We start from the raw sequence: 20,882 nt of genomic DNA on the forward strand, positions 1-20,882 counted from the left end.
GGTTGGCCTATACTTCACTACGGAAACCTGTAAGGATCGGAGGGTTAGGATCATAGTTGACTGATAAAGTAGTAAAATGAGAGGTTACACGCATGAATTTGTATTATAGCTACTGCCTCATATATGCATGAATTTGTATTATAGCTACTGCGTCATATATAAATTTGTAATTTGTATTGTGGGCAACAACCAGCTCTTATGTAAATTTGTAGTTCTTTTTCTTTTTCTTATTAGTAAAGGTATCATCATTTCTTTCAAATAAGAGGGGTAGCATCAGATTTGATGGGGATTATTACCCCATGAATGCGTATTACAGCCTTACATTCATTGTTTCAATTATATATGCATGCAGCATGCTGATGACACAGCCTTTTCTCGTGCTTTTCTTCCTTTTTTGGTAGATTTATCCGACTGTTGGGCCAGGTTTGGCAGCCATGAATTTTTTTTCCGTGGAATATTAGTTTGTAGAGAAATGTAAATTCTTTAGCCCCTGTTTGGGTTACAAGAAAAACATTTCAGATGGAAATTTTTTTTGATTTTTTTTTCTTTCTACAATTTAGAGGGAAATGATACGAGTTTGGTTAATTTAGAAGGATATCATCATAAATGGAAGGTCCCTCTAGAAAAGAATTGAATACGATCGGTCCAAGATATCTCTTTTCATGTGTAAATAAGGAAATGATATCAGCACAACCATGTTATAATAATTGCACAAATGCAGCTTGAAATTTCATTTTTAATTGGATTGTCAAAGTTTTTTTGGGAATGGTAATAACCTTTTCCAGCTCTTTAGATAATAAAAGAAAAGGAGAAAAGGTGTAGTGCAAATATCAAAACATGGTTGTGCTGATAACATTTCCCTTTTAAAAATATCGCTATATATTTATTCCCCACAACAATATTGCTATAATATCACAATATTTTTACGATTTTTCTTAATTTATATTTTTTTTGTATTTTTCCGATATACCCCAAACAATAAAAAATAAAAATTATTGTCCCAAAATTTTTCCTTGAGGAGAAATTCCCAAGAACAATATTTGCAACTAAGATCCTAGGTAGTTCAAGGGCTTGGCATAACGTGTTCCTTCAATACTGAGAGTTTTGGTGCATTGGTTAGAGGACTAACATTTAGTGTCAAGACCAACCCTGAAAGTCACAGGTTCTAAGATCGAATTAGCGTGGTGAAGTGTTGCGATCCTATGACGTCTAAGGGCCTAGCAAAAAGTGTTCCAATCAGTTGTAAGGCTTTTAGCATATTGGTTAGGTGCATAACAAGAGACTCATGAAACAACAAAAAATATAGGGAATAAATAACTATATCCAACATGTTCATGTTTTTGTATGATTTTCAAGAAAGATCACCAACCCATCCATGCATATGACACAATAAAGCTTTACACACCTGTAATTTTAGGTTGCTCTCCCAACTCCCAAGAAAGGAAACGGACGGTGTGAAAGGAACATCACAATCAGCTTAAGGCCAGAGGCCGCATGACAAATTGTATAAGCTTTCAATTGGATGAAAGACAAGAGGAACTAATGAGAAAAATCCCAGCCTCCAGAACAAGACAAAGGGAGCAAAGGTGATTCCAACTGTTCATTACATTCAGTAATTAAACCTAGAAGGTTCATTTATTAAAGAAAACGTGTGAGAGAAAAGGAAGAAAAAAAATCTTTCAAATTCACGTTAAGGTCCCGTGTGGAAAACCAAACAACCATCCGAGCCATGGAAACAGACCAAGAGAGGGCTCACCGAGAAGTTAATGCTTGGGTTCCTCATTGAATACTTCAGTGTTGCAAACTGGACATGCCTGAAAGAAAGGAGATAACATAAGGGATGGCATAAGAATTAAGAGATGTTTTATAGATTTAAGTAAATCCTTAAGCTAACCTTGTTGATGCTAAGCCATCTGCTCACACAGGTGGCATGATAGATGTGCTTACACGGGAGAGTTATTTGCCGGTCCCCTCTTTTATAGTCCATCTGGCAAATCACACACCTGTTACCAAGAACAGAGCAGAAAATTCTTATACGTGATTGTCCCAGAACCACGAAAGCATAATTTTTGCAGGATCCTGGGTTAGATTAGGCTCGTTGGTCATTTCAAAAGAAAATTAGGCATCATTGGACATGCTAAACTTTCTAAACATATAATTACTAAAGAGCAGAAGAATACTGACATTTCCAGCGAAAAGTATGAAAGAATAGAAATAGGGAAACAACAAATCAATTGCAGGAGAAAATGTGTTTACAGAGCAGATGTAATAGACATGCAATACCAAAGCTGGTTGATGGAATTTTTAAAAGAATTCCATGTGTGCTTTGTTGGGTAGCAGTTCTGTTGTTCATATACTTTTCAATGAATAAAACCTTTATTAGAAAGAAAAAAATAAGGTACAAACGACTAAAAAGTTGTCAAAAAAGAAAGAAAAGTGAAATAAGTTCAAGGCAGATTAAAGGTAGGGAAATGAAAACAAGATTCGTAAAGAATGCACCACTTTACAGAAACAAATAATCAAATAATCTGCCTCAGATCACCACCCCGGTGGAACTGCAAGATTAAAACTTCTGTGTAAGGATATTAAAATAAGTTGATGGACACACTTAACTGCCAGTGATTTATTAACCCTTCTAAATTTATAGTATGTATTTAAAAATTTTAGTCGACAGAACGATTGAAACCCATTACATATACAAACTGTTATGCATTAACTAGAAGAGTTTTCTTTCATGTGCGAAAGCACGTAGACAATGAATCCAGGACAGTTTCTTATCAATAAACAATCAATTGCCTGCTATAGCAATTTTCGTCGGAGAGGCAAGTTTTCAACACCAGCTGCCAGATTTTTCACTTTCCTTCAGATGATTTCTTGCCTAGTTTAAATTCCGCATATCAATAACAAGCAATTTTCTGCAAGCATGTAGTCCGACAGATGCAACCTATGGCAGCAACGTATGTTATGCATCAAGAATAAATACAGAAACACATTTTACCTTGTTCTTTCGGGATTTCATTTCAATTTTTTTTAAATGGATTTCGATTCATTTTTATGGTATTGAATTTTTATTGTATGATGGATGTTATTACTGAAAACAATGTCTATATGAAAATCTATCCAAAAGATGGTTTATTAGATACCCGTAAGTTAAAGTATACAATGGATAAATTTCATGGATAGAATACTGAGATAGGGATCTCAAAACATTATTATATTTTTTCAGGCGTACTTCGCAAGGTCAACTTAAATGAAGAAAGCACATGTGAAGCCCACAAGTTACCGTTCATGTCGAGTCTTTTTTCTGGAAAAGAAACTATATTTGTACTTCGAGATTGGAAGTGAAGAAATGAGTTCTGCGGAAAGACCTCGGCTGTGAGTTCCAACTGCTTCACCCAAATCCAATAATTCCTGCATATCAAAACTTGTTTTAGTTAATCGAACAAATATATGAGCTCTGAAGGACAAAAAACTTACAAGCACTGAGAATGAAAACCAGAGTTTCATCAAATAATTCACTATGAAGCTGTTGATCCTCATCAATATCTTTACATAGCTTTTATGTGTACGTTTTAGGTTACTAATCACAAGTTTGAATGAGGCCCATCATAATGAGTGATCCGGTGGTAACTATAATAATTACTTTCAAGTGTAACTAAGGGACTCCACCTTCTATAATAGTTAGAGAGAAAAGAAGTGTGCATAGTTTTATATGGCTTTTAAGTGTATGTTTTAGGTTACTGGTGACAAGTTAGGATTAGACCCATCATCATAATAAGTGCTCTGGTGGCAACTACAAAATGTGATTTTATAATATGCAGTTCATTATATGTTATAATAAACATGATATTTTTTTTTTCTATTTCTGCTGTTCATTATTCAATTTTCTAATCAAAACATCCAATTTCTCAGCCAAAAAATTCGCAATCATCCAATATTCATTTGACATGGAAATGTGTCATCTTATTTTTTTAATATAGAAATGTGTCATCCTTGATCAAAGAGTGGGAAATTCCATAAACAACATGCTTCCCCTATAACAGTGCCACACACCACTGCCCTTACCAATTGTTAACCGATCAAATGCATTTATATATTCAACAATGGGAATGATATAGCATGAGATGCGCCCTAAATGAGAAATCACGGGACATAAGGGTCCAAGGGCTCTGTTGTGAAGATGTCGCCTAAAAATAGTATAACTAAGTTGGTAGAAATGGAAGGTCAGAAAAGCAATGCTCCATGTTAGACGAGTTATCGGGCCGGGGGTATACTAGTGATTTCATTAGGGAACTTTACACTTATATATAAATCATAAGAGGGCCCAATTAACTCTCTCAATTTTCTCCATCTCTCTTTCTCATCTATCTCGCTCAAGATTTCTCCTTCTCCATCATCAACATGGTATCAGAGCCCTAGGATTCTTACGCTCCCTCAACTTTTCTCCTTCTCCATCATCAACATGGTATTAGAGCCCTAGGGTTCTTATGTTCTCATCCACTTTTTCTTTTCTCCCACTTTCTCATTCTTCTCTTCGAAACTTCAAAAATAAATTAAAAAAGCTACTGTTCACGTACTGCTACAACACCGCGCGAATAGTGCCACTATAGTATGCATGAACAGTATCGTTGCACAGTTCACGGAAACAGTAACCCTAGTTTTCTAGGGTTGTCTGATGGCACTAAATAGTACATCTGGTGAACGTCGTCTTGATGTCGTAAGCCTCCACCGCCTCCATTTTGATCCCATAAGTCTTCGATTTGTCTGTACGTTCTTCATTTGGCCCTAAAAGTCTGGATATAGGGCTGGTTTGGTGCGTTGATCAGTTTTGAATGGTGTTTTGTTGGAGTCTATATTATTTGGAGGCTAGACATCCCCTATCATCATCTCTTTTTCTTTGGATGAGTCATATGAAGTGACTAGTGATTCTTTTCTTGAGTTGGTTGCCCGTGGTTGTGATTGGTAACTTGTGTTTATTTGAGGACAATGATTTTTATGGCTGCTCAGTTGGTTCGAATGATTCAGAGGCCTATCAGAGTTGAGGGTTAAAGTGAGCCTTCTGTTGAGTGCTTGGCCCAAGCTAATTAGTTGGGTAGTGGTACATGGTGGTCGATCTGCCTGTGGTAATGGTAGTCGTGGAACCCGCTTTTGCGCTCACTATTGTATGGGGGGCCACTCAATTAATTATTGCTATGATATGCATCCAAAGTTACAGCCTCCTACATATGTTAGTCATGCTTCAGTTGTTGAGTCTGAGAGCTTCGTACCTCCATCATCTGGTCCGATTGAGAGCGGCATGATTCTATGATGGTATCTCATGTTGAATATGATGAATTCTTGCGATTGAAGGACAATGGCAAGCAAACAACTGCCACTTTGGCCCAACAAGGTAGCACTTCATCTTGCTTTCTTACTATTACTGCTTCTGGGTCTTGGCTAATTGATTCAGGAGCTTTCAATCATATGACTAGTAAATCTGACATTCTTTCTTCCTTTCAGTCATATTCTTCTCCGGGCCATAGTGTCAATTTGGCTGAAGGGACTGCCTCTCCTATTTTAGGTGTTGGTGTAGCCTTCCTTCACTCAAACTTTTCTTTATCATTAGTTTTTGTGTACCAAAGTTTCCTTTTAATTTGCTATAAGTTAGTCAATTAACCAAAAATCTAAACTGTTTTGTCTCCTTTTTCCCTTCTAATTGTGTTTTTCAAGATCTCAAGACTGGGAAGAAGATTGGTTTGGGTCGTGAGGTAGATAGTCTTTATTACCTCAATCTTGGCAACGACGGTGCAGCATTACGGAGCTTTGTTGACTCCTGTCAATGGCATTGCCATTTGAGCCATCGCCCCAGTTGAGAAGCTTCGGAAGTCTGTTTTGGTTTCCACTCCAGTCCATTCGGTTCAGTGTGAGACCTAAGTTGGGAAAATACCATCACGTGTCTTTTCCCTCTAGAGTCATTAATCGTGTTTCTAATCCAGTCCATTCGTTTCAGTATGAGTCCTGTGAGTTGGGAAAACATCATCACATGTCTTTTCCCTCTAGAGTCGTTAATCGTGTTTCTCATCCATTTCAGTTAGTCCATTCTAATGAATGGTTTGGGGTCCTTGTTGAACTCCGTCTTTATTTGATTTTAAATATTTCCTTATCTTTGGTGATGCTTATTCCAAAATGACATGGTTAATTTTCATAAAAATTGGTCAGACCAGAAGTTTTCTCTGCCTTTCGTTCATTTTATTCGGAAATTTATAATCAATTTAGGTGCTCTAATGAATGATTGCATACCGATAATGCCAGGGAGTATTTATATATGTGTAATGGATTTCATCACTTCTTGGAGTCTCATAGCATCGTTCATCAGTCCTATTGTGCCTAGAACTCCTAACAAAATGATGTGGCAGAGAAAAAAATTCGATATCTTCTTGATATGGCTCGCACTCTTATGTTACAGATGAAGGAGCACAAACCTTATTAGGGTGATGCTGACCTCACAGGTTGCTTCCTTGGGAATCGTCTTCCCTCGTCAGTCTTATTTGATTAGACTCCGTTCTCTTGGTTGTACGCTTCGGGTAATCCCTTTCTCTTGCTCCTACGTGTCTTTGATTTTAAATGTTTTGTTCACAAATTAGCCTCTGACCTTGACAAGTTGGATCCTCGTGCGGAAAAACACATCTTCCATAGTTATTCCCGTACACAGAAGGGCTATAAGTGCTACAGCCCTACCTTAAGGAAGACATTCATTTTGGCAAATGTTACCTTCTTTGAGCCTACTTCATACTTTTCTTACTCTACAACTGACTTTATTCGTGACTCTGGACTCCCTCTTCCTCTTCATTTGGTTCCTTTAAATGCTCCAGCTTCTCAATTGCAGGTTTACACTCGTAGACCCCGTCAGGATTTGCAGCATACCCATGAGGCATCTCCTCCACCCGACCAACCAACTTTCCAGTTCGACGGGTCTTCATCAAGTAACCAGCCCACTGATCCTCCTAGTTTTGTGCTTCCTACTTCTCCTACTGCTTCACGTATCACAACACATCCCATTTCCCATTTCATTTCTTATAATCATATCTCACCCTTATATCATACATTTGCTTTTGCTTTGTCTTTTATTGTTGTGCCTAAGTATGTTGTAGATGCTTTAGTTTATCCAGGTTGGCATGCTGCCATGGAAGCTGAGATGGACGCTCTTTGCTCAAATGGCATTTGGCAGTTCATCTCTTCGTCTCTCTTCCCTCTAGTGCTTAACGTGTTCTGATCCCTTTAGCGATCAACAGAGGCTGGCCCTTGTATCAATTGGATGTCAAGAATGCCTTTCTGCATGGTGACCCTACTGAGGAGGTATATATGGAGCAACCTCTTGGATATGTTGCTCAGAGGGAGATGCGATCGTCAGTGTGTCGTCTTCATAAAGCTATACGTGGGCTGAAACAATCTCCTCGAGGTAGTTATGTGCTTTGGCATGGAGCAATGTACAGTGGATCACTCTGTGTTTAGTTCCCAGTCTGATGCCGGGTACGTCTTCGATAATGTAAGTGAATGATATTGTCACTACGAGAAATGATAGCACAAGCATACAGAAGCTGAAGACCATCCTTCAGAAAGAGTTTTGCACCAAAGACTTAGGTCATCTTAGGTACTTTCTTGGGATTGAAGTGGCTTATTCTCGTAGTAGATTTTCCTTATCCTAGAGAAAAAATGTGATATGTGCTAGATATATGAGAAAAAACAGGTTCCTTGGGGATGAACATGCCCATGCACCCTGATGTAAAGCTATATCCAGATCAGGGAGACTTATTAGAAAACCCTGGCAACTATAGGAGGCTAGTTGGTAGATTAACCTACTTGAAGGTCATACGTCCTCATATTTCCTAATATTTCCTTTGCAGTATAAGTGGTCAATCAGTTCATGAGCTCACCACGCACTTCTCACTAGGCTGCAGTTATTCACATAATTATGTACTTGAAGAATACTCCTGGGAAAGGCTTGCTTTTTTAGGAAACATGGCCATATGAAGCTAAAGGGGTTCACTGATGCAGATTGGGCCGAATCTCCAGCAGATAAGACTTCAACTAGGGATATTGCACCTTTGTTGGGGAGAATTTAGTGTCATGGCGAAGTAAGAAGCAAGACATGGTAGCTAGATCAAGTGTAGAAGCGTAGTATCGAGCCATGATGTGGGGAGCTGAAATGACTACGGTCCCTCTTATCTGAGATGGGTATTTTCTCCTCATCTCCAACGTCGTTATATTGTGATAATAAAGCAGCGGTTCATATGTGTTGTTTTAGGCAACGACCCTACGAGCCGAGAATTGGATTTTTGTGTGCCTCAAATCAAGTATTGCATTAGAGGACTAAGTACAATGAAGTGGATTACGACTTCATTCGCGAGAAGATTCAGAAGGGTGAAATATGCATTGTATTTACTAGTTTAGGAGATCAGCTATGTTTTCCAAACCATTAGAAAGAGCAAATTTGAGTGATATTTGTAACAAGATGGGGATGTATGATATTTACACTCCAGCTTGGGGGTGTTAGATGAGTTATCGATCTGTGGGTATCCTGGTAATTTCACTAGGGAACTGTACACTTATATATAAATCGTATTGGTAAGAGGGCCTGATTAACTCTCTCTCTCTCTCTCTCTCTCTCTCTCTCTCTCTCTCTCTCTCTCTCTCTCTCTCTCTCTCTCTCTCTCTCAACTTTTCTCCATCTCCATCATCAACACTCCACATTTTAGTCATTTTCAACCAGAGCAGCTAATACTTATTGACAATGTGTCCGTAAATGTTATTAACCAGAACTGCAAAGAAAGGTAAAGATGCAGTTCTTAGTGGGTTGCTATGCCTTATTCGTTTTGTCCATGTGCCACACCGACAAAAATGTTCATGCCCAAGTTTGGATATTTTGTATATAGGTCGTCATAAGTTTATAACAAGAGAGTATAGAAGAATCCACTTCTTCTGTAGGTGTGATCAATAAAAAATGCAAAGGCGGAAGGGCTTAGCATCACTTGAAATCAAGGTTTCAAGCAATTAAATTTAAGCGGGTCCTAACCAGCTCCACAGTAAGCCCCTATAAATAGCTAGAACTTGGTTCAGTCAATAACAAGGATGTATTCAAATACTCTTTATATGCAATGTAATCAAGATAAGCTTCTCCAGCACACAAAATGCAGATTCTAGTCAAAGTCCACATCAAAGAATTTGCTTACAAACAAGACTTCCGGAGTCCTAGTAGCGAGAGGTCACAAAAAGTACTCCATTTTAGCATATTCTTTAAGTTTCTTAGCATGCAATGCAATAGCAGTGCAAAAAAATTTAAAGGAAGATACGATAAAGCCAATGTAGCAGACAGACCTCATAAGTCATATTGTCAGGGTCAATATTGTCTTGCCAAATGACCTGCATCCATCCAAAAAAATTGCTTAGTATGATGAGAATATTTAGGCATCCAACCTTCCAAATAACTGCAATTAAATGCATTTACATCACTTTGCAAATAATTTGACAGGCAAAATTTAGAATAAAAAAAAATTATGTGACAGTTATACACATTGAATAGAAGACTTTTTTTCATGGAAGACAACTGCTAACAAGTAACAACTACTTATATCCATGAGACCCAAGTCCACCTTGTTTCAACTTTCTCTTACCTCAAAACTTTAGTAAATTAGTCACAACATTAATATCCATGAGAGCCAAGTCCACTTTATGCCAAATGACTTTTTCCTTAAAAATCAGTTGGCTTGAGAAAAATCTAGTGTAGGAGTCACCAACGGACGAACCAAAATCAAATGACCAAGCGGACGAAGGCACACCCAAGAACCAAGATGCATCAAAGCATTGCTCAATATAAACATGAAGCGCAAGAGGGAATTGAAACAGACAATATCTTGTTGAATGCATCAATATCATATACGGATTCTAACAGCATGAGAAACCAGTCATGGGGTAGAGCTGTAAGGGGAGTGAGAAGACTCCTTCACAAGATGATGAGAATCATTCTTTCTGCATAAGTACAAGACAGAAATTTCCGTTAAAGAGTATCATCCATGGTTTTACATTTTCACTAAACCGACATGAAACAACCAAAATGATTTCGTTTCCATCCATACCAATACGCATATTGAAAAAATCGTAAGTATATTAGTCATATACGATATTAGTATGTGTTGGAAAGTTGCCTTATTTCCCACCCACCGTAGTTGCTTGGGTGGGAAGGCAAAACCCAAATTGGAAAAGGGTTATTTTAGGCTTTCTAAAAGCCTAAGATATAAAACGAGAGTTGGCATTCTCTCTTGAAAAGGGTCAGAACGTGCGAGAGAGAGAGAGAGAGAGAGAGAGAGAGAGAGAGAGAGAGAGAAAGAGAGAGAAGAGAGGAGAGAGAGAAAGAGAAAGAGCGACAAAGAGGGAGAGAAAGAGAAGAAGAAAGTGGGTTTTTTCTTGGATTCCTTTAGAGCTTTCTCTTGGGGTTCTTTTTCTTGGGTTTTCTCTTGTGGGTTTCTCTCAGGTTACTCTTGGGTACGGTCTTGGGTTTGAGAAGCAAGGAAAGGGTTGCGGGTTCGTGGGCTTGTGATTAATCCATTGTAATCCTTGTATTTTATTTTTCTCATAGTGGAAGATCGTGTTTCTCACCCGTGGAGTAGGCTTGGCCGAACCACGTAAAATCTTAGTGTTCATCTTGTGGCGTGGCTTGTTTTATTGCTTTTATCTTTTCCGTTAAATTTGTGCACGATCGGATCGGATTGCTCGGTTGATTTTCTCAACAAGTGGTATCAGAGCTCAGGTGGAGCGATCGTCGAGACCGGGTGGAGTGATCGTGGGTGTTGCAGTTGGATCAGGATTAGAGAGATCTTTGGGAGTAGAAAGATTGTCCAAGAAAGATTTTTGTTCGATGTGGAGCGCTACAACGAGAAGTGCGAAGTAATCTTAGATGGCGGTAAAATCAAGTTCTACTCAGTTCAACATCGACAAATTTGACGGAATGGGCAGTTTCACCCTATGGCAGATGAAGGTGAAGGACATCCTAGTTCAACAGGACTTAGCTAAGGCGTTGAAGGGAAAGGATGGGAAGACGAAGAAGATGACGGATGCCGAGTGGGAAGACATTGAGTCGAAGGCGGTCAGCACAATTCGACTATGTCTGGCAGATAGCGTTATGTTTAACGTTATGGAAGAGGAAGATGCACCTAAATTATGGGAGAAGTTGGAAAAGCTTTATATGTCAAAAAGCTTGGCCAACCGGTAGTATCTGAAGTGGCAGTTGTACGGGCTAACGATGCAGGAAGGCGGAGATCTTCAACGGGCTTGTGGATCAGCTCCACAAGGTTGATGAAAAGTTGAAGGAAGAAGACAAGGCCCTTTTGCTTCTTACTTCGCTTCCTCATTCGTATGACAACCTGGTGACGACTTTGTTGTTTGATAAGGATACAATAAAGTTAGAGGAAGTCAAGGCATCGCTCTTATCGAATGAGATGCGGAAGAAACCTGTTCTTGATGGAAGTGAAGAGCATGGGTTGCTTGTTCATGGTGTGAATCAAAGAGGAAGGTTATCCGTCAGGTGATCAGGAAAAGGCAGGTCAAGATCCAGGGTCGATGGAAAGGACGTGCAATGTTACCATTGCAAGGAATATGGCCACATCAAGCAGGATTGTCCAAAGCGAGCTAACCAGGTGGACAATGGTGCTGCGAATACTGTGGTGGCGGGAACGGATGAACAGAGTGAAGAGTTTGGAGACGTTCTCACAGTCTCCACAGGTAATCACCTTCTCCTCATGATGAGTGGGTTTTAGATTCAGGGTGCTCTGTTCATGTATGCTCAAGGAGGGAATATTTTGATACGTTTCAGGAGACAAGGGCGGGTGTAGTGTCCTTGGGTGACCAGTCTACTTGTGATGTCACGCGAGTTGGGGCAGTGAAGATCAAGATGTTTGATGGAGTTGTTCGTAATTTGGGTGGTGTGGCGTATATCCCAAAGCTACGGAAGAATCTAGTGTCTCTTGGCCGGTTGGACTCCAGGGGGTTGCAGGTTTTCAGCTGCAGGTGGAGCCATGAAAATCACACGTGGCTGTATGGTTCTGATGAAAGGAGAGAAGTGTGGCGATTATATCGTCTGGTCAGGGATACGGTGACTAGTGTTCCGAAGATCTCGATGGGTTGTTGGAAACAGGGTAATGGTGTGCGCACACGTAGGGTCTCTTTTGCAATTGGTGCAGAGACAAGTTTCCATGTTGCAGACGATGGTGAGAGGGTGACAGTACCTGCGTTGGGGACGATGGATCGAGATCCCTCTCTAAGGTTGGCTAGGTGAGTCAACGGGTTGGCAGCTACACATGTACATTGGCCATGTTGATCGAATCGGGAAGAGTCAGAACCAAGATGATTCGAGGGTGTATAGCTGGTATTTCGGAAGGCCAATGGTGGTTTGCGGTGACAGCGGACCGGTAGCGACATCAACGGAAAATCTTCAGGTAGCTCGGAAATAAGCCAAGGTGGAGATTGTTGGAAAGTTGCCTTATTTCCTACCCACCGTAGTTGCTTGGGTGAGAAGGCAAAACCCAAATTGGAAAAGGTTTATTTTAGGCTTTCTAAAAGCCTAAGATATAAAAAGAGAGTTGGCATTCTCTCTTGAAAAGGGTGAGAACATGCAAGAGAGAGAGAGAAAAGAGAGGAGAGGAGAGAGAGAGAGAGAGAAAGAGGGAGAGAAGGAGAAGAAGAAAGTGGGTTTTTTCTTGGATTCCTTTGGAACTTTCTCTTGGGGTTCTTTTTCTTGGGTTTTCTCTTGTGGGTTTCTCTCGGGTTACTCTTGGGTACGGTCTTGGGTTTGAGAAGCAAGGAAAGGGTTGTGGGTTTGTGGGTTTGTGATTAATCCATTGTAATCCTTGTATTTTGTTTTTCTCATAGTGGAAGATTGTGTTTGTCGCCCGTGGAGTAGGCTTGGCCGAACCACGTAAAATCTTGGTGTTCATCTTGTGGCTTGGCTTGTTTTATTGCTTTTATCTTTTCCGTTAAATTTGTGCACGATCGGATCGGATTGCCCGGCGGATTTTCTCAATAGTATGTGTTAACTAATTATATTTATATGAATTGCATGTGAAATGTGGTGTATGTAGTATGTACAAATATTTATAAATAACATCTGAAATATGGTATGTATTGAAGTATCAGACATGTCCGGTCGCACATGTCACAAGGTGTTCGATGTTGCTAAACCATTATGGAAGGTTGATGTTGCTTAATCATTCAAAAAAAAAGTTGTTGCTTAATCATTCAAAAAAAAAGTTGTTGCTTATCTAACAGTTTCTAAGTGAGTATTAATGCTTATTCTAGCATTTATTGAAGTTTCATCATAAAATTATATAATTTGCATCTCTCCATACATTTTCATGATTTTACAGGATTTCTACAAAAAATTGGCAATCGAAAATGAAAAGTTTCTGTTTATGTGGAGAGCGATACCAAAACTTAAAAACCTTGGTATCACCTAGTCACCTTGATCCAGAGGAGGGAAGGATGAAAAACTATGAGAAGGCACTAACAAACAAAAAAGCCTAAGCATGGTAGCAGAATGAATAAGGGCTTTATTTCACTAAGGAAAGTAGTTAAGCCGCAGAACTTGCAGTCCAATATTCAGCACAAACTCTCTATCAGAAATGACATCTAGATTCTAGAAATCCCAATTACAAAGTCTAGGGATAGATACGATTGCCTCAAAGAAGACAACTTCATTTAGAGAGTACCCATGATGTGTATACAGTTCTTTTACCCAGCACAGAGAACACCATGCAGAAAAGTTACTTAAGGGCTCTAGGCCTTCCATGTAAAAGTGGATTTTTAGTAACAGAGAGAGATTCTTGCTGGAGATGCATATTTCTTTTTTTTCAACAAACCAATCAGCACTTTCAGTGCTTGATATGCATGCAGAGGCCCAGTTACCAACATGTTTCTTAGTCTATAAGCTTGATACATCATTTTGTCACATCAATGCAACTGACTTTTCACATGGGAATTAAGTAATACAGCCAGACAAGAATGATTTATCAATCCCAAAAAAGAATAGTAGCACTAAATTTGGCAACCAACTAAAAGAACATTTTCGGTGCTTGATATGCAGGCAGAGGCCCAGTTACCAACATGTTTCTTAGTCTATAAGCACATCATTTTGCACATCAATGCAACTGACTTTTCACATGAGAATTAAGTACTACAGCCAGACAAGAATGATTTATCAATCCCAAAAAAGAAGAGTAGCACTCAATTTGGCAACCAACTAAAAGAACCCTACACGATATAATGACAAAGAATTTCTTATCTTACAGCGTAAAATGTGAAAATCATCTTACAATTAACAATGCACGCATGATTTTCATGAATAGTTGTACATCTAGATTAAATCAGATGCAAGTTTCAAGAAATGAGAGTCGAGCTCTGATGTTTCTTCTAAGGCTACAAGTAGATGCCTATTTCGAATTCATATTAAAGAATTACAGCATTTATGAGCTTCGTAGAAGTGGAATAAAATTTGGGTATTGAGATATGCATATTTCAAGCCATCTAACTACAATTCAGTAGCGACAGAGAGAAGCAAAGTTTGCACCTGAGACCCACTTGCATTATGGCGATTCTGAATGCCTGCAAAAAGCAAGGTGACAAGCAACAAAAGTTCAAATTCTCTGTAAAAACAAAAAAAATTGGATGAAAATAGCATATTCACAAAGAACACACATTAATGAAAGAAAACCAACTCATTAAGAATAGTAAACTAAAGGAAAGTTGGGTGTTCAATTGTTCACATTACCAGAATGTCTACACAAGATGGAATCTTATGGCCAAAACCGAGCCGACACTCACGAGTCAATGACTCCAGAATATTTTAAATAATGATTAAAGTAACTTCAACTATTAACACAACCTCCACTTGCAAATAAAATAAAATGTTTAAAAAATCATCAGAGAACTGAAATTTAACTTTGCCAACTTTTTCTTAGACTTGTCTGATTTCATAAAATTGGAATGTGAGGATTGACAACTTATTTCTTCAAAAACTTGGTTCTCAAATGCCAGCCTAACTTATTATAGTGACTCAGCCAGGTTCTAAGTCCAAGATCTAAATGTTTTTTATCTTGCAACAAAAGTAATAAATAGATTCACCTAGAACAATCAGGCATGACCATCACATCCCAAACAACCCAAAGGCAAACAGGTGACGTCTGTATAACTACAACATATTATGAAGCTATGGAAGTAAGACTAGTTACCACAAACTGATCCATATTTAACTTTGTGGTTCAAGCCTGAATCGATGCAATCCATGCATGCTGCTTGAAAAAGATTGATTTTCAATTGAATAAATTGAGATTTAATTCCCAACAAAAGTCATGAAATTGCTAAGCAACTATAGAAAACAAGGAACCAACCAATCTATCTGAATATATTATTACCCTGAAGTCTGATTTACAAAGCCCTAAATCAGGCATATCTTGTACAAAAACATGCCTTGCATGACTAAATGAAATAGCATAGCAACAAACATGACATAAACGTAAGGAATGCATATCTTGTACAAAAGTGGGCCCATTTCAGAACGATGCAGTGATTAATCATTTAAGGCATCAATGCCTGACCCATAATGTTATGCTGAGGTGGACACTATCCAAATGTGAAGTTTCTACTTTATGAAGATCTATAGGATCTTGATTGCTACTAGAGGTCGCATTGTTGCATTAGAGCAATTGAGATGGATGATACAAATTTCAAAACTCTTTCAACAGAATATCAATTAGTCCTTAACCAATTTGTAAAGAGTCATATCTGTGTCACCTTTCAGTGAAAACATCATTATATTAATGTAACAAAGTTAAACTTACACTCCTCAGGGCTAGTGTGTATAGGTGTGTCGCTGTATCCACCCCCATGCAGAACGGCGGGCGGCAGCTCTTCATTGCTGATAATTGAAGGGCTGTCCCAGGCCCTCCTGCCTTCATCCATTCTCAGTACATGATCGTTTACTTCATACACATGACTGTGGCCATAATATGAAGTAGTGCTTGAACCAGATAGTTCATGCTTGTATGAATTTGTATGTGCTGACCAATATGAACTTTCCTACAAAGAGACCAAGAAACTTTAACAATACACAAATGTATATAAGAAAAACTTTTAAAAAAATGCATTCAATATCCAACTTTAAAAATGCACTCAATATTCACAAATGTACCATATCCATAATGATTCTAAGCCAATATTTGGAACTCAACAGCTTAACCTCAGAAGTACACAGTGCTGATAGACCCATTTAATGAGTATATTTCCCATTGCTACGTAACCTAACAGAATGCATCAAAACTATGGAATTTCCCAACCATTTTCCAGTTTCCACCATATTGACAAATCAAATGCAAGTTCCCAAGGTGTTAAGGGTAAAATCCGTCCCTTCAATAAGCGCATGACACATGGCCTTCACGCCAAACTTAAGGGGATCGAACTTGCCTATTATGAAGCAAGGTTAAAAAGGTCCCTTTATCTCCAAAGTTAGCAACTCCGAGTAAGGAAGGGAAAGGAAAGGGCCCTAGAAGGGAGTTTGAATCCCAAGAGGCAACCTTCCTATAAACTTAGTTACGTACTTCATTAATAGAAACCGGGTCCCATAAGGGAACTCGAGGATCTCCAAGAAAAACAAGGAAACCGACCTTAGGAAAGTCGACCAATAAGGAAAGACACCAACATAGGCAAGTATTCTACGCTGCCTAGGACTGTAACTCTATAAAAGGACCCCCACACTCAAAGGTACACATAAGGCATCTAACCCTTAAGAAATTGTTACTCTGCTCATTTGCCGTTTGGATTTCTCCTGTTGTGCCGACTTCTGACTTGAGCGTCAGAGGGTCTTCTCGGAGTCCAAACTCTGGGACCTCTAACGTGTGTTCTTTGAGCATAGGACGTACGTGGGATAAAGTTCAATCAAAGCTCATCCGACCGAAGTGTATTTTGGCACCAACACCAGGTTCATCTAAAATTTGCCAGAATAACCTCAGATTTCATCACTAATAAATGCATAGCGAATATCTTTGAGGTTATTTTGTGAAGAAAAAAAAGGATGCTTCCACATGTTCAATACTAATGCAGAGCAAAGAATCTAAAACGAACCTGATCTTGAAGAGCTTCTGCGAAAGCAAAATCTGCCTGAGCGTATGTAAGACCTTCAAACAAATCCATAAAACTTTCAGTAATTGTGTAGGGAAATCCAGTATTTATGTAATGCACCTCCATCGGCCGGTTGCTGCCGTTCATTCTAAACTATTCTGTTCGGTCACAAAATCTGCACACATGTAAAAATACGTAAACACTATGACGGAAGATATTGAAAGGCTTGAGTTTATGAAAAAAAATGGATGAAAGCGAAGCTTAAACTTGTAAATAACACGATCGACATGGAAAAAAATCTAGACCAGAAAGCTACTGGAAATCACCCCTTCTAGAAACTCAAATTTCCACCATGGTTTTAAATTTCGGCCAAAACCGAAATATTTCAGCCGAAATTTCAGATTTCCACCAAGACTCACATGGAATCATTTTTTTACAGGATTTCGCTGAAATTCCACTGAAAGAGTGAAATTTCGCTGAAATTCCGGAATTTCCTTTTCAAAAGATTTCCCCTAAAATTTCCAAAATTTCCGAAATTTTCACCGAGATTTTAGAGAAAACTAAATTTTTCCACGAAATTTACAAGATTTCAGCTGAAATTGCCACCGAAACCGAAATATTTTGATTTCCATTGTGGCCGAAACCAAAACCGAAATTTAAAACCTTGCTACAGGTTCAGTCAAAGGAAACTAAACAGCATCCCTTTATAATAGCTTAAAGAGTAATATTCTAGAGTAGGAGCCTGAGAAATCGCCATTACTTACCTCAATTAACAGCAGCCACCAACATTTCTGCCAACCTATCTTTCTATTTTTACAATTCCTGCAATAAAAACCAAAATGTAGACGATTTCATCAACAACATCAAAAGCAAGGGATTACAAGCATTTCAATCGATCTGATAAGGAACCAGAATTCTAACCTCATTCAAACAAATTTCTAAACATTTTACAGTATCCACTCCTGATTTACATGCTAAAGCTCTGATTCTAGGGCACCGTACACTAAACTCTTGAAGATTTTACCTGCATTGATCGTTTTCCCTCAGTTTCCTTCACTTATCCAACAGAAAAACGCTAAATCTTCGAATTCTAAAACAAAGTATCCTTTAAAACTGCATCAAACGTCATCTTCCCGTGATAAAAGGCAACGGAATCCGATTTTAGGGCAAAAAAGTCGTAAATATACCTTGCTTAAAGATATCTCTTCATATTACCGTCAAACTCCTCACTGATTCTAAAATTAAAAAAACAAATAGATCAAAATCTAGCTAAATAATCATGAAAAACTCATCGAACAAGATCTCTGAATATTTTCAACATTCTCCTGATTTCTACTTTCTCTACCGTGCAAAAAACAGCTGAAACTTAGAATTTTACGTGAAAAAAAAAAAAAAAAAAAAAAAAAACAGCTTAAAGATACCTCATTTAACACGATCTTCGAAAATTTGAGTCAATATTGTCCAGATTTCAGCGATTTGACGATAAAGAAAACTGCTTGAGGTGATCGATCGATAGATCGAGAGATAAGAAGAGGAAAAAGAAGAAAATGATGAAAAAAAAAAAAGATTGAAATTCAAAGCTCTTGAGAGTGAGATTTCAGAGCTTTAACAGACAAAGATCGTTGCGTTTTCAGGAGCTTTAACAGACAAAGATCGTCCGTTTTAGAAAACGGACGCATAAAGACTCTCAGCAGAAGAACAGAGCATGAAAATCAAGAACAAGGATTTTGAGTCTCGTTTTGTCCTCTTTCTATCTCCCGTATGGGCTTTTATACCCTCACACAAAACCACAGGCACGAGAAATCGGATCCCGGTTTTTCACGAACTGAGAATTATTACGAGATGAATGATCGGAAGAATGTGATACATTGAGGGACATGATTTTTTCGCTCCCTATGTAGGATAGTACACCCCACTCTTTACGTGAATTGAGGGCAGACTTACGCTTTTTGACGTCAAATCACGTTAAGAGAGGGGTGTATTATCATACGGGGGAGAAAAAATTCATGCCCCGACAATAATCTTACAGATATTGGCGCTACCATGTTTTAATAAGTGCACACGACTCAGCTTGTCTTTAATTTTTATTGACTTTTGAGAGCTTTTTGGAACTTTAATAATAACCCTTTATAGCTTTTAAGAAAAGACAAGTTAATTTTGTGAAATTATTAAAACTTGGTAGTGCTGCCAACAACAGTAACCTAACTTAATTGTTTTGAGGGTTTCACTGTCGAACGTTTTCACTTTTCCGAAGTCAACTTTCCCATTTTAAGGGATGGGGAATAGCATTTTTCTAAACATAATTTGGGAAAGAGGAATGATATCAGCACATCCATATTTTAATAATTGCAAAAAACTCAGCTTGTCTTTTCTTCTCCACTTGGCTTGTGAGAGCTTTTTGGAACCGTAATAATCATTGACAGCTCGTTAAACACTTAAACAATGAAAGACGATGGGTTAGCAATTATTATTAAAACAGCGTGGTGCTGAAATCATTTCCCTCTCGCCACTTTTTCTTCCCCGGGTCAACCCCTTGTAGTGTAAAAAGTGGGGTCATAACTAGGGCCGCAACTTGGGTCGGGTAAAACCCGACCCGCATCGACCCAACCCGAAAATAGCTTGAGTTGGGTTTATGTTTCTCGGGTTTCGAGTCGAGCCGGATCTACGTTCCAAAAGCCCGCATGAATCTCGGGTCGAGGCGGGTTTGAAGGGCCCGACCCGAGTTACTTAAATTATAGTATGTATTTTTTTTTCTAAAACTGTGTTACTTTAAAAGTGAAAACTTAAAAGTAAAACTCACACACGCACGCAATCACAGGGACTCTTTCCATCTTCTGTTCGGTTCTCCCTTTTAGCTCTAGGATTTCAAGTTTCAACTAAATAGTTAGTTGTTTATCTCATATGAGTATAATCATTTTCATTTGGTAATGCATCAATTTATTCTCTTTATTCTCTTTGAACTAGTTATTAGTTTATGCACTAAAGAGTTTGCCATGCTTGAGTTTTTCTACTTCTATCAGTTGAGTTGCCTTGCCAAACAAGAGTTTTCCTTAAAAAAATTGCATCAACGTAAAAAAACCTGACCCGACCCGAGATTTATCATGGGTAGGGCCGGGTTTGGGAATCGTGGGTTTTCCGGAAAAAAACCCGACCCGACCCGACCCTAGATATTTCTCGGGTAGGGTTGGGTTCTTCAAAACCCGACCTGCCCGACCCGAGTTGCAGCCCCTAGTCATAACCATGGTTTTAAATTTCGGACCGAAATTTCAGATTTCGGTGGGGACCGAAACTAAAATTTTTCGAAATTTCATTTTTCGCCATTTACCAAATTTTGGATTTCGGTCTGAAATTTCAATTAAATGACATTATTTATTAAAAAAAAAGTGTTACAAAATTTCGGAAATTTGGTCCGGAATTTCAAACCAAATTTAGGACCGAAATTTCTGATTTCGCCGAAATTCAGGTTTTCGGTGGGGTCCAAAACGGTTACCGAAACCAAAATTTTAAACCATGGTCATAACTCATAAATACAATAGAGCGGGTGGCCCGCGGAAGAAAAGGGGGTGAATACATCACTGCCCCATAATTTTAGTGAATTCCACCCCATGTCAGGATTTTGTTCCATGATCACTATAGAGGTGCAAAATTTTAGAGTGTGCAGTACAAGTCCAACTTCGGTTAAAGAACCTGTGTACATAGTACATATACCAAAACTAGATGTATAACATGTCCATTAATGGGGA

General features: G+C 38.6%; 1 protein-coding gene across 4 annotated transcripts; it reads right to left on the reverse strand.

Moving 5' to 3' along the window:
* Positions 1 to 1,608: 1,608 nt before the first annotated feature.
* Positions 1,609 to 18,870, reverse strand: LOC143846610 (E3 ubiquitin-protein ligase BIG BROTHER-like). 4 transcript variants are annotated; one of them, XM_077355089.1, is made up of 11 exons: positions 18,561 to 18,870; positions 18,327 to 18,374; positions 18,061 to 18,163; positions 17,904 to 17,961; positions 17,143 to 17,314; positions 15,864 to 16,101; positions 14,594 to 14,628; positions 9,355 to 9,399; positions 3,284 to 3,411; positions 1,895 to 2,003; positions 1,609 to 1,814 (listed from the first exon to the last, which is right to left on the reverse strand). In XM_077355089.1, the coding sequence occupies exons 5-11, from the start codon at positions 17,284 to 17,286 to the stop codon at positions 1,764 to 1,766; spliced, it is 750 nt and encodes a 249-aa protein (XP_077211204.1). In that variant the 5' UTR covers positions 17,287 to 17,314; positions 17,904 to 17,961; positions 18,061 to 18,163; positions 18,327 to 18,374; positions 18,561 to 18,870; the 3' UTR covers positions 1,609 to 1,763. The 4 variants fall into 4 exon arrangements, with proteins under 4 accessions (XP_077211204.1, XP_077211205.1, XP_077211206.1 ...); XM_077355090.1 differs by lacking the exon at positions 18,327 to 18,374; XM_077355091.1 differs by lacking the exons at positions 18,061 to 18,163; positions 18,327 to 18,374.
* Positions 18,871 to 20,882: the final 2,012 nt, after the last annotated feature.

Source organism: Tasmannia lanceolata, unplaced genomic scaffold, assembly GCF_043159265.1.
Source record: "Tasmannia lanceolata isolate RefF3 unplaced genomic scaffold, GAP_Taslan_0.1 ptg000015l, whole genome shotgun sequence".
NCBI lineage: Eukaryota > Viridiplantae > Streptophyta > Magnoliopsida > Canellales > Winteraceae > Tasmannia > Tasmannia lanceolata.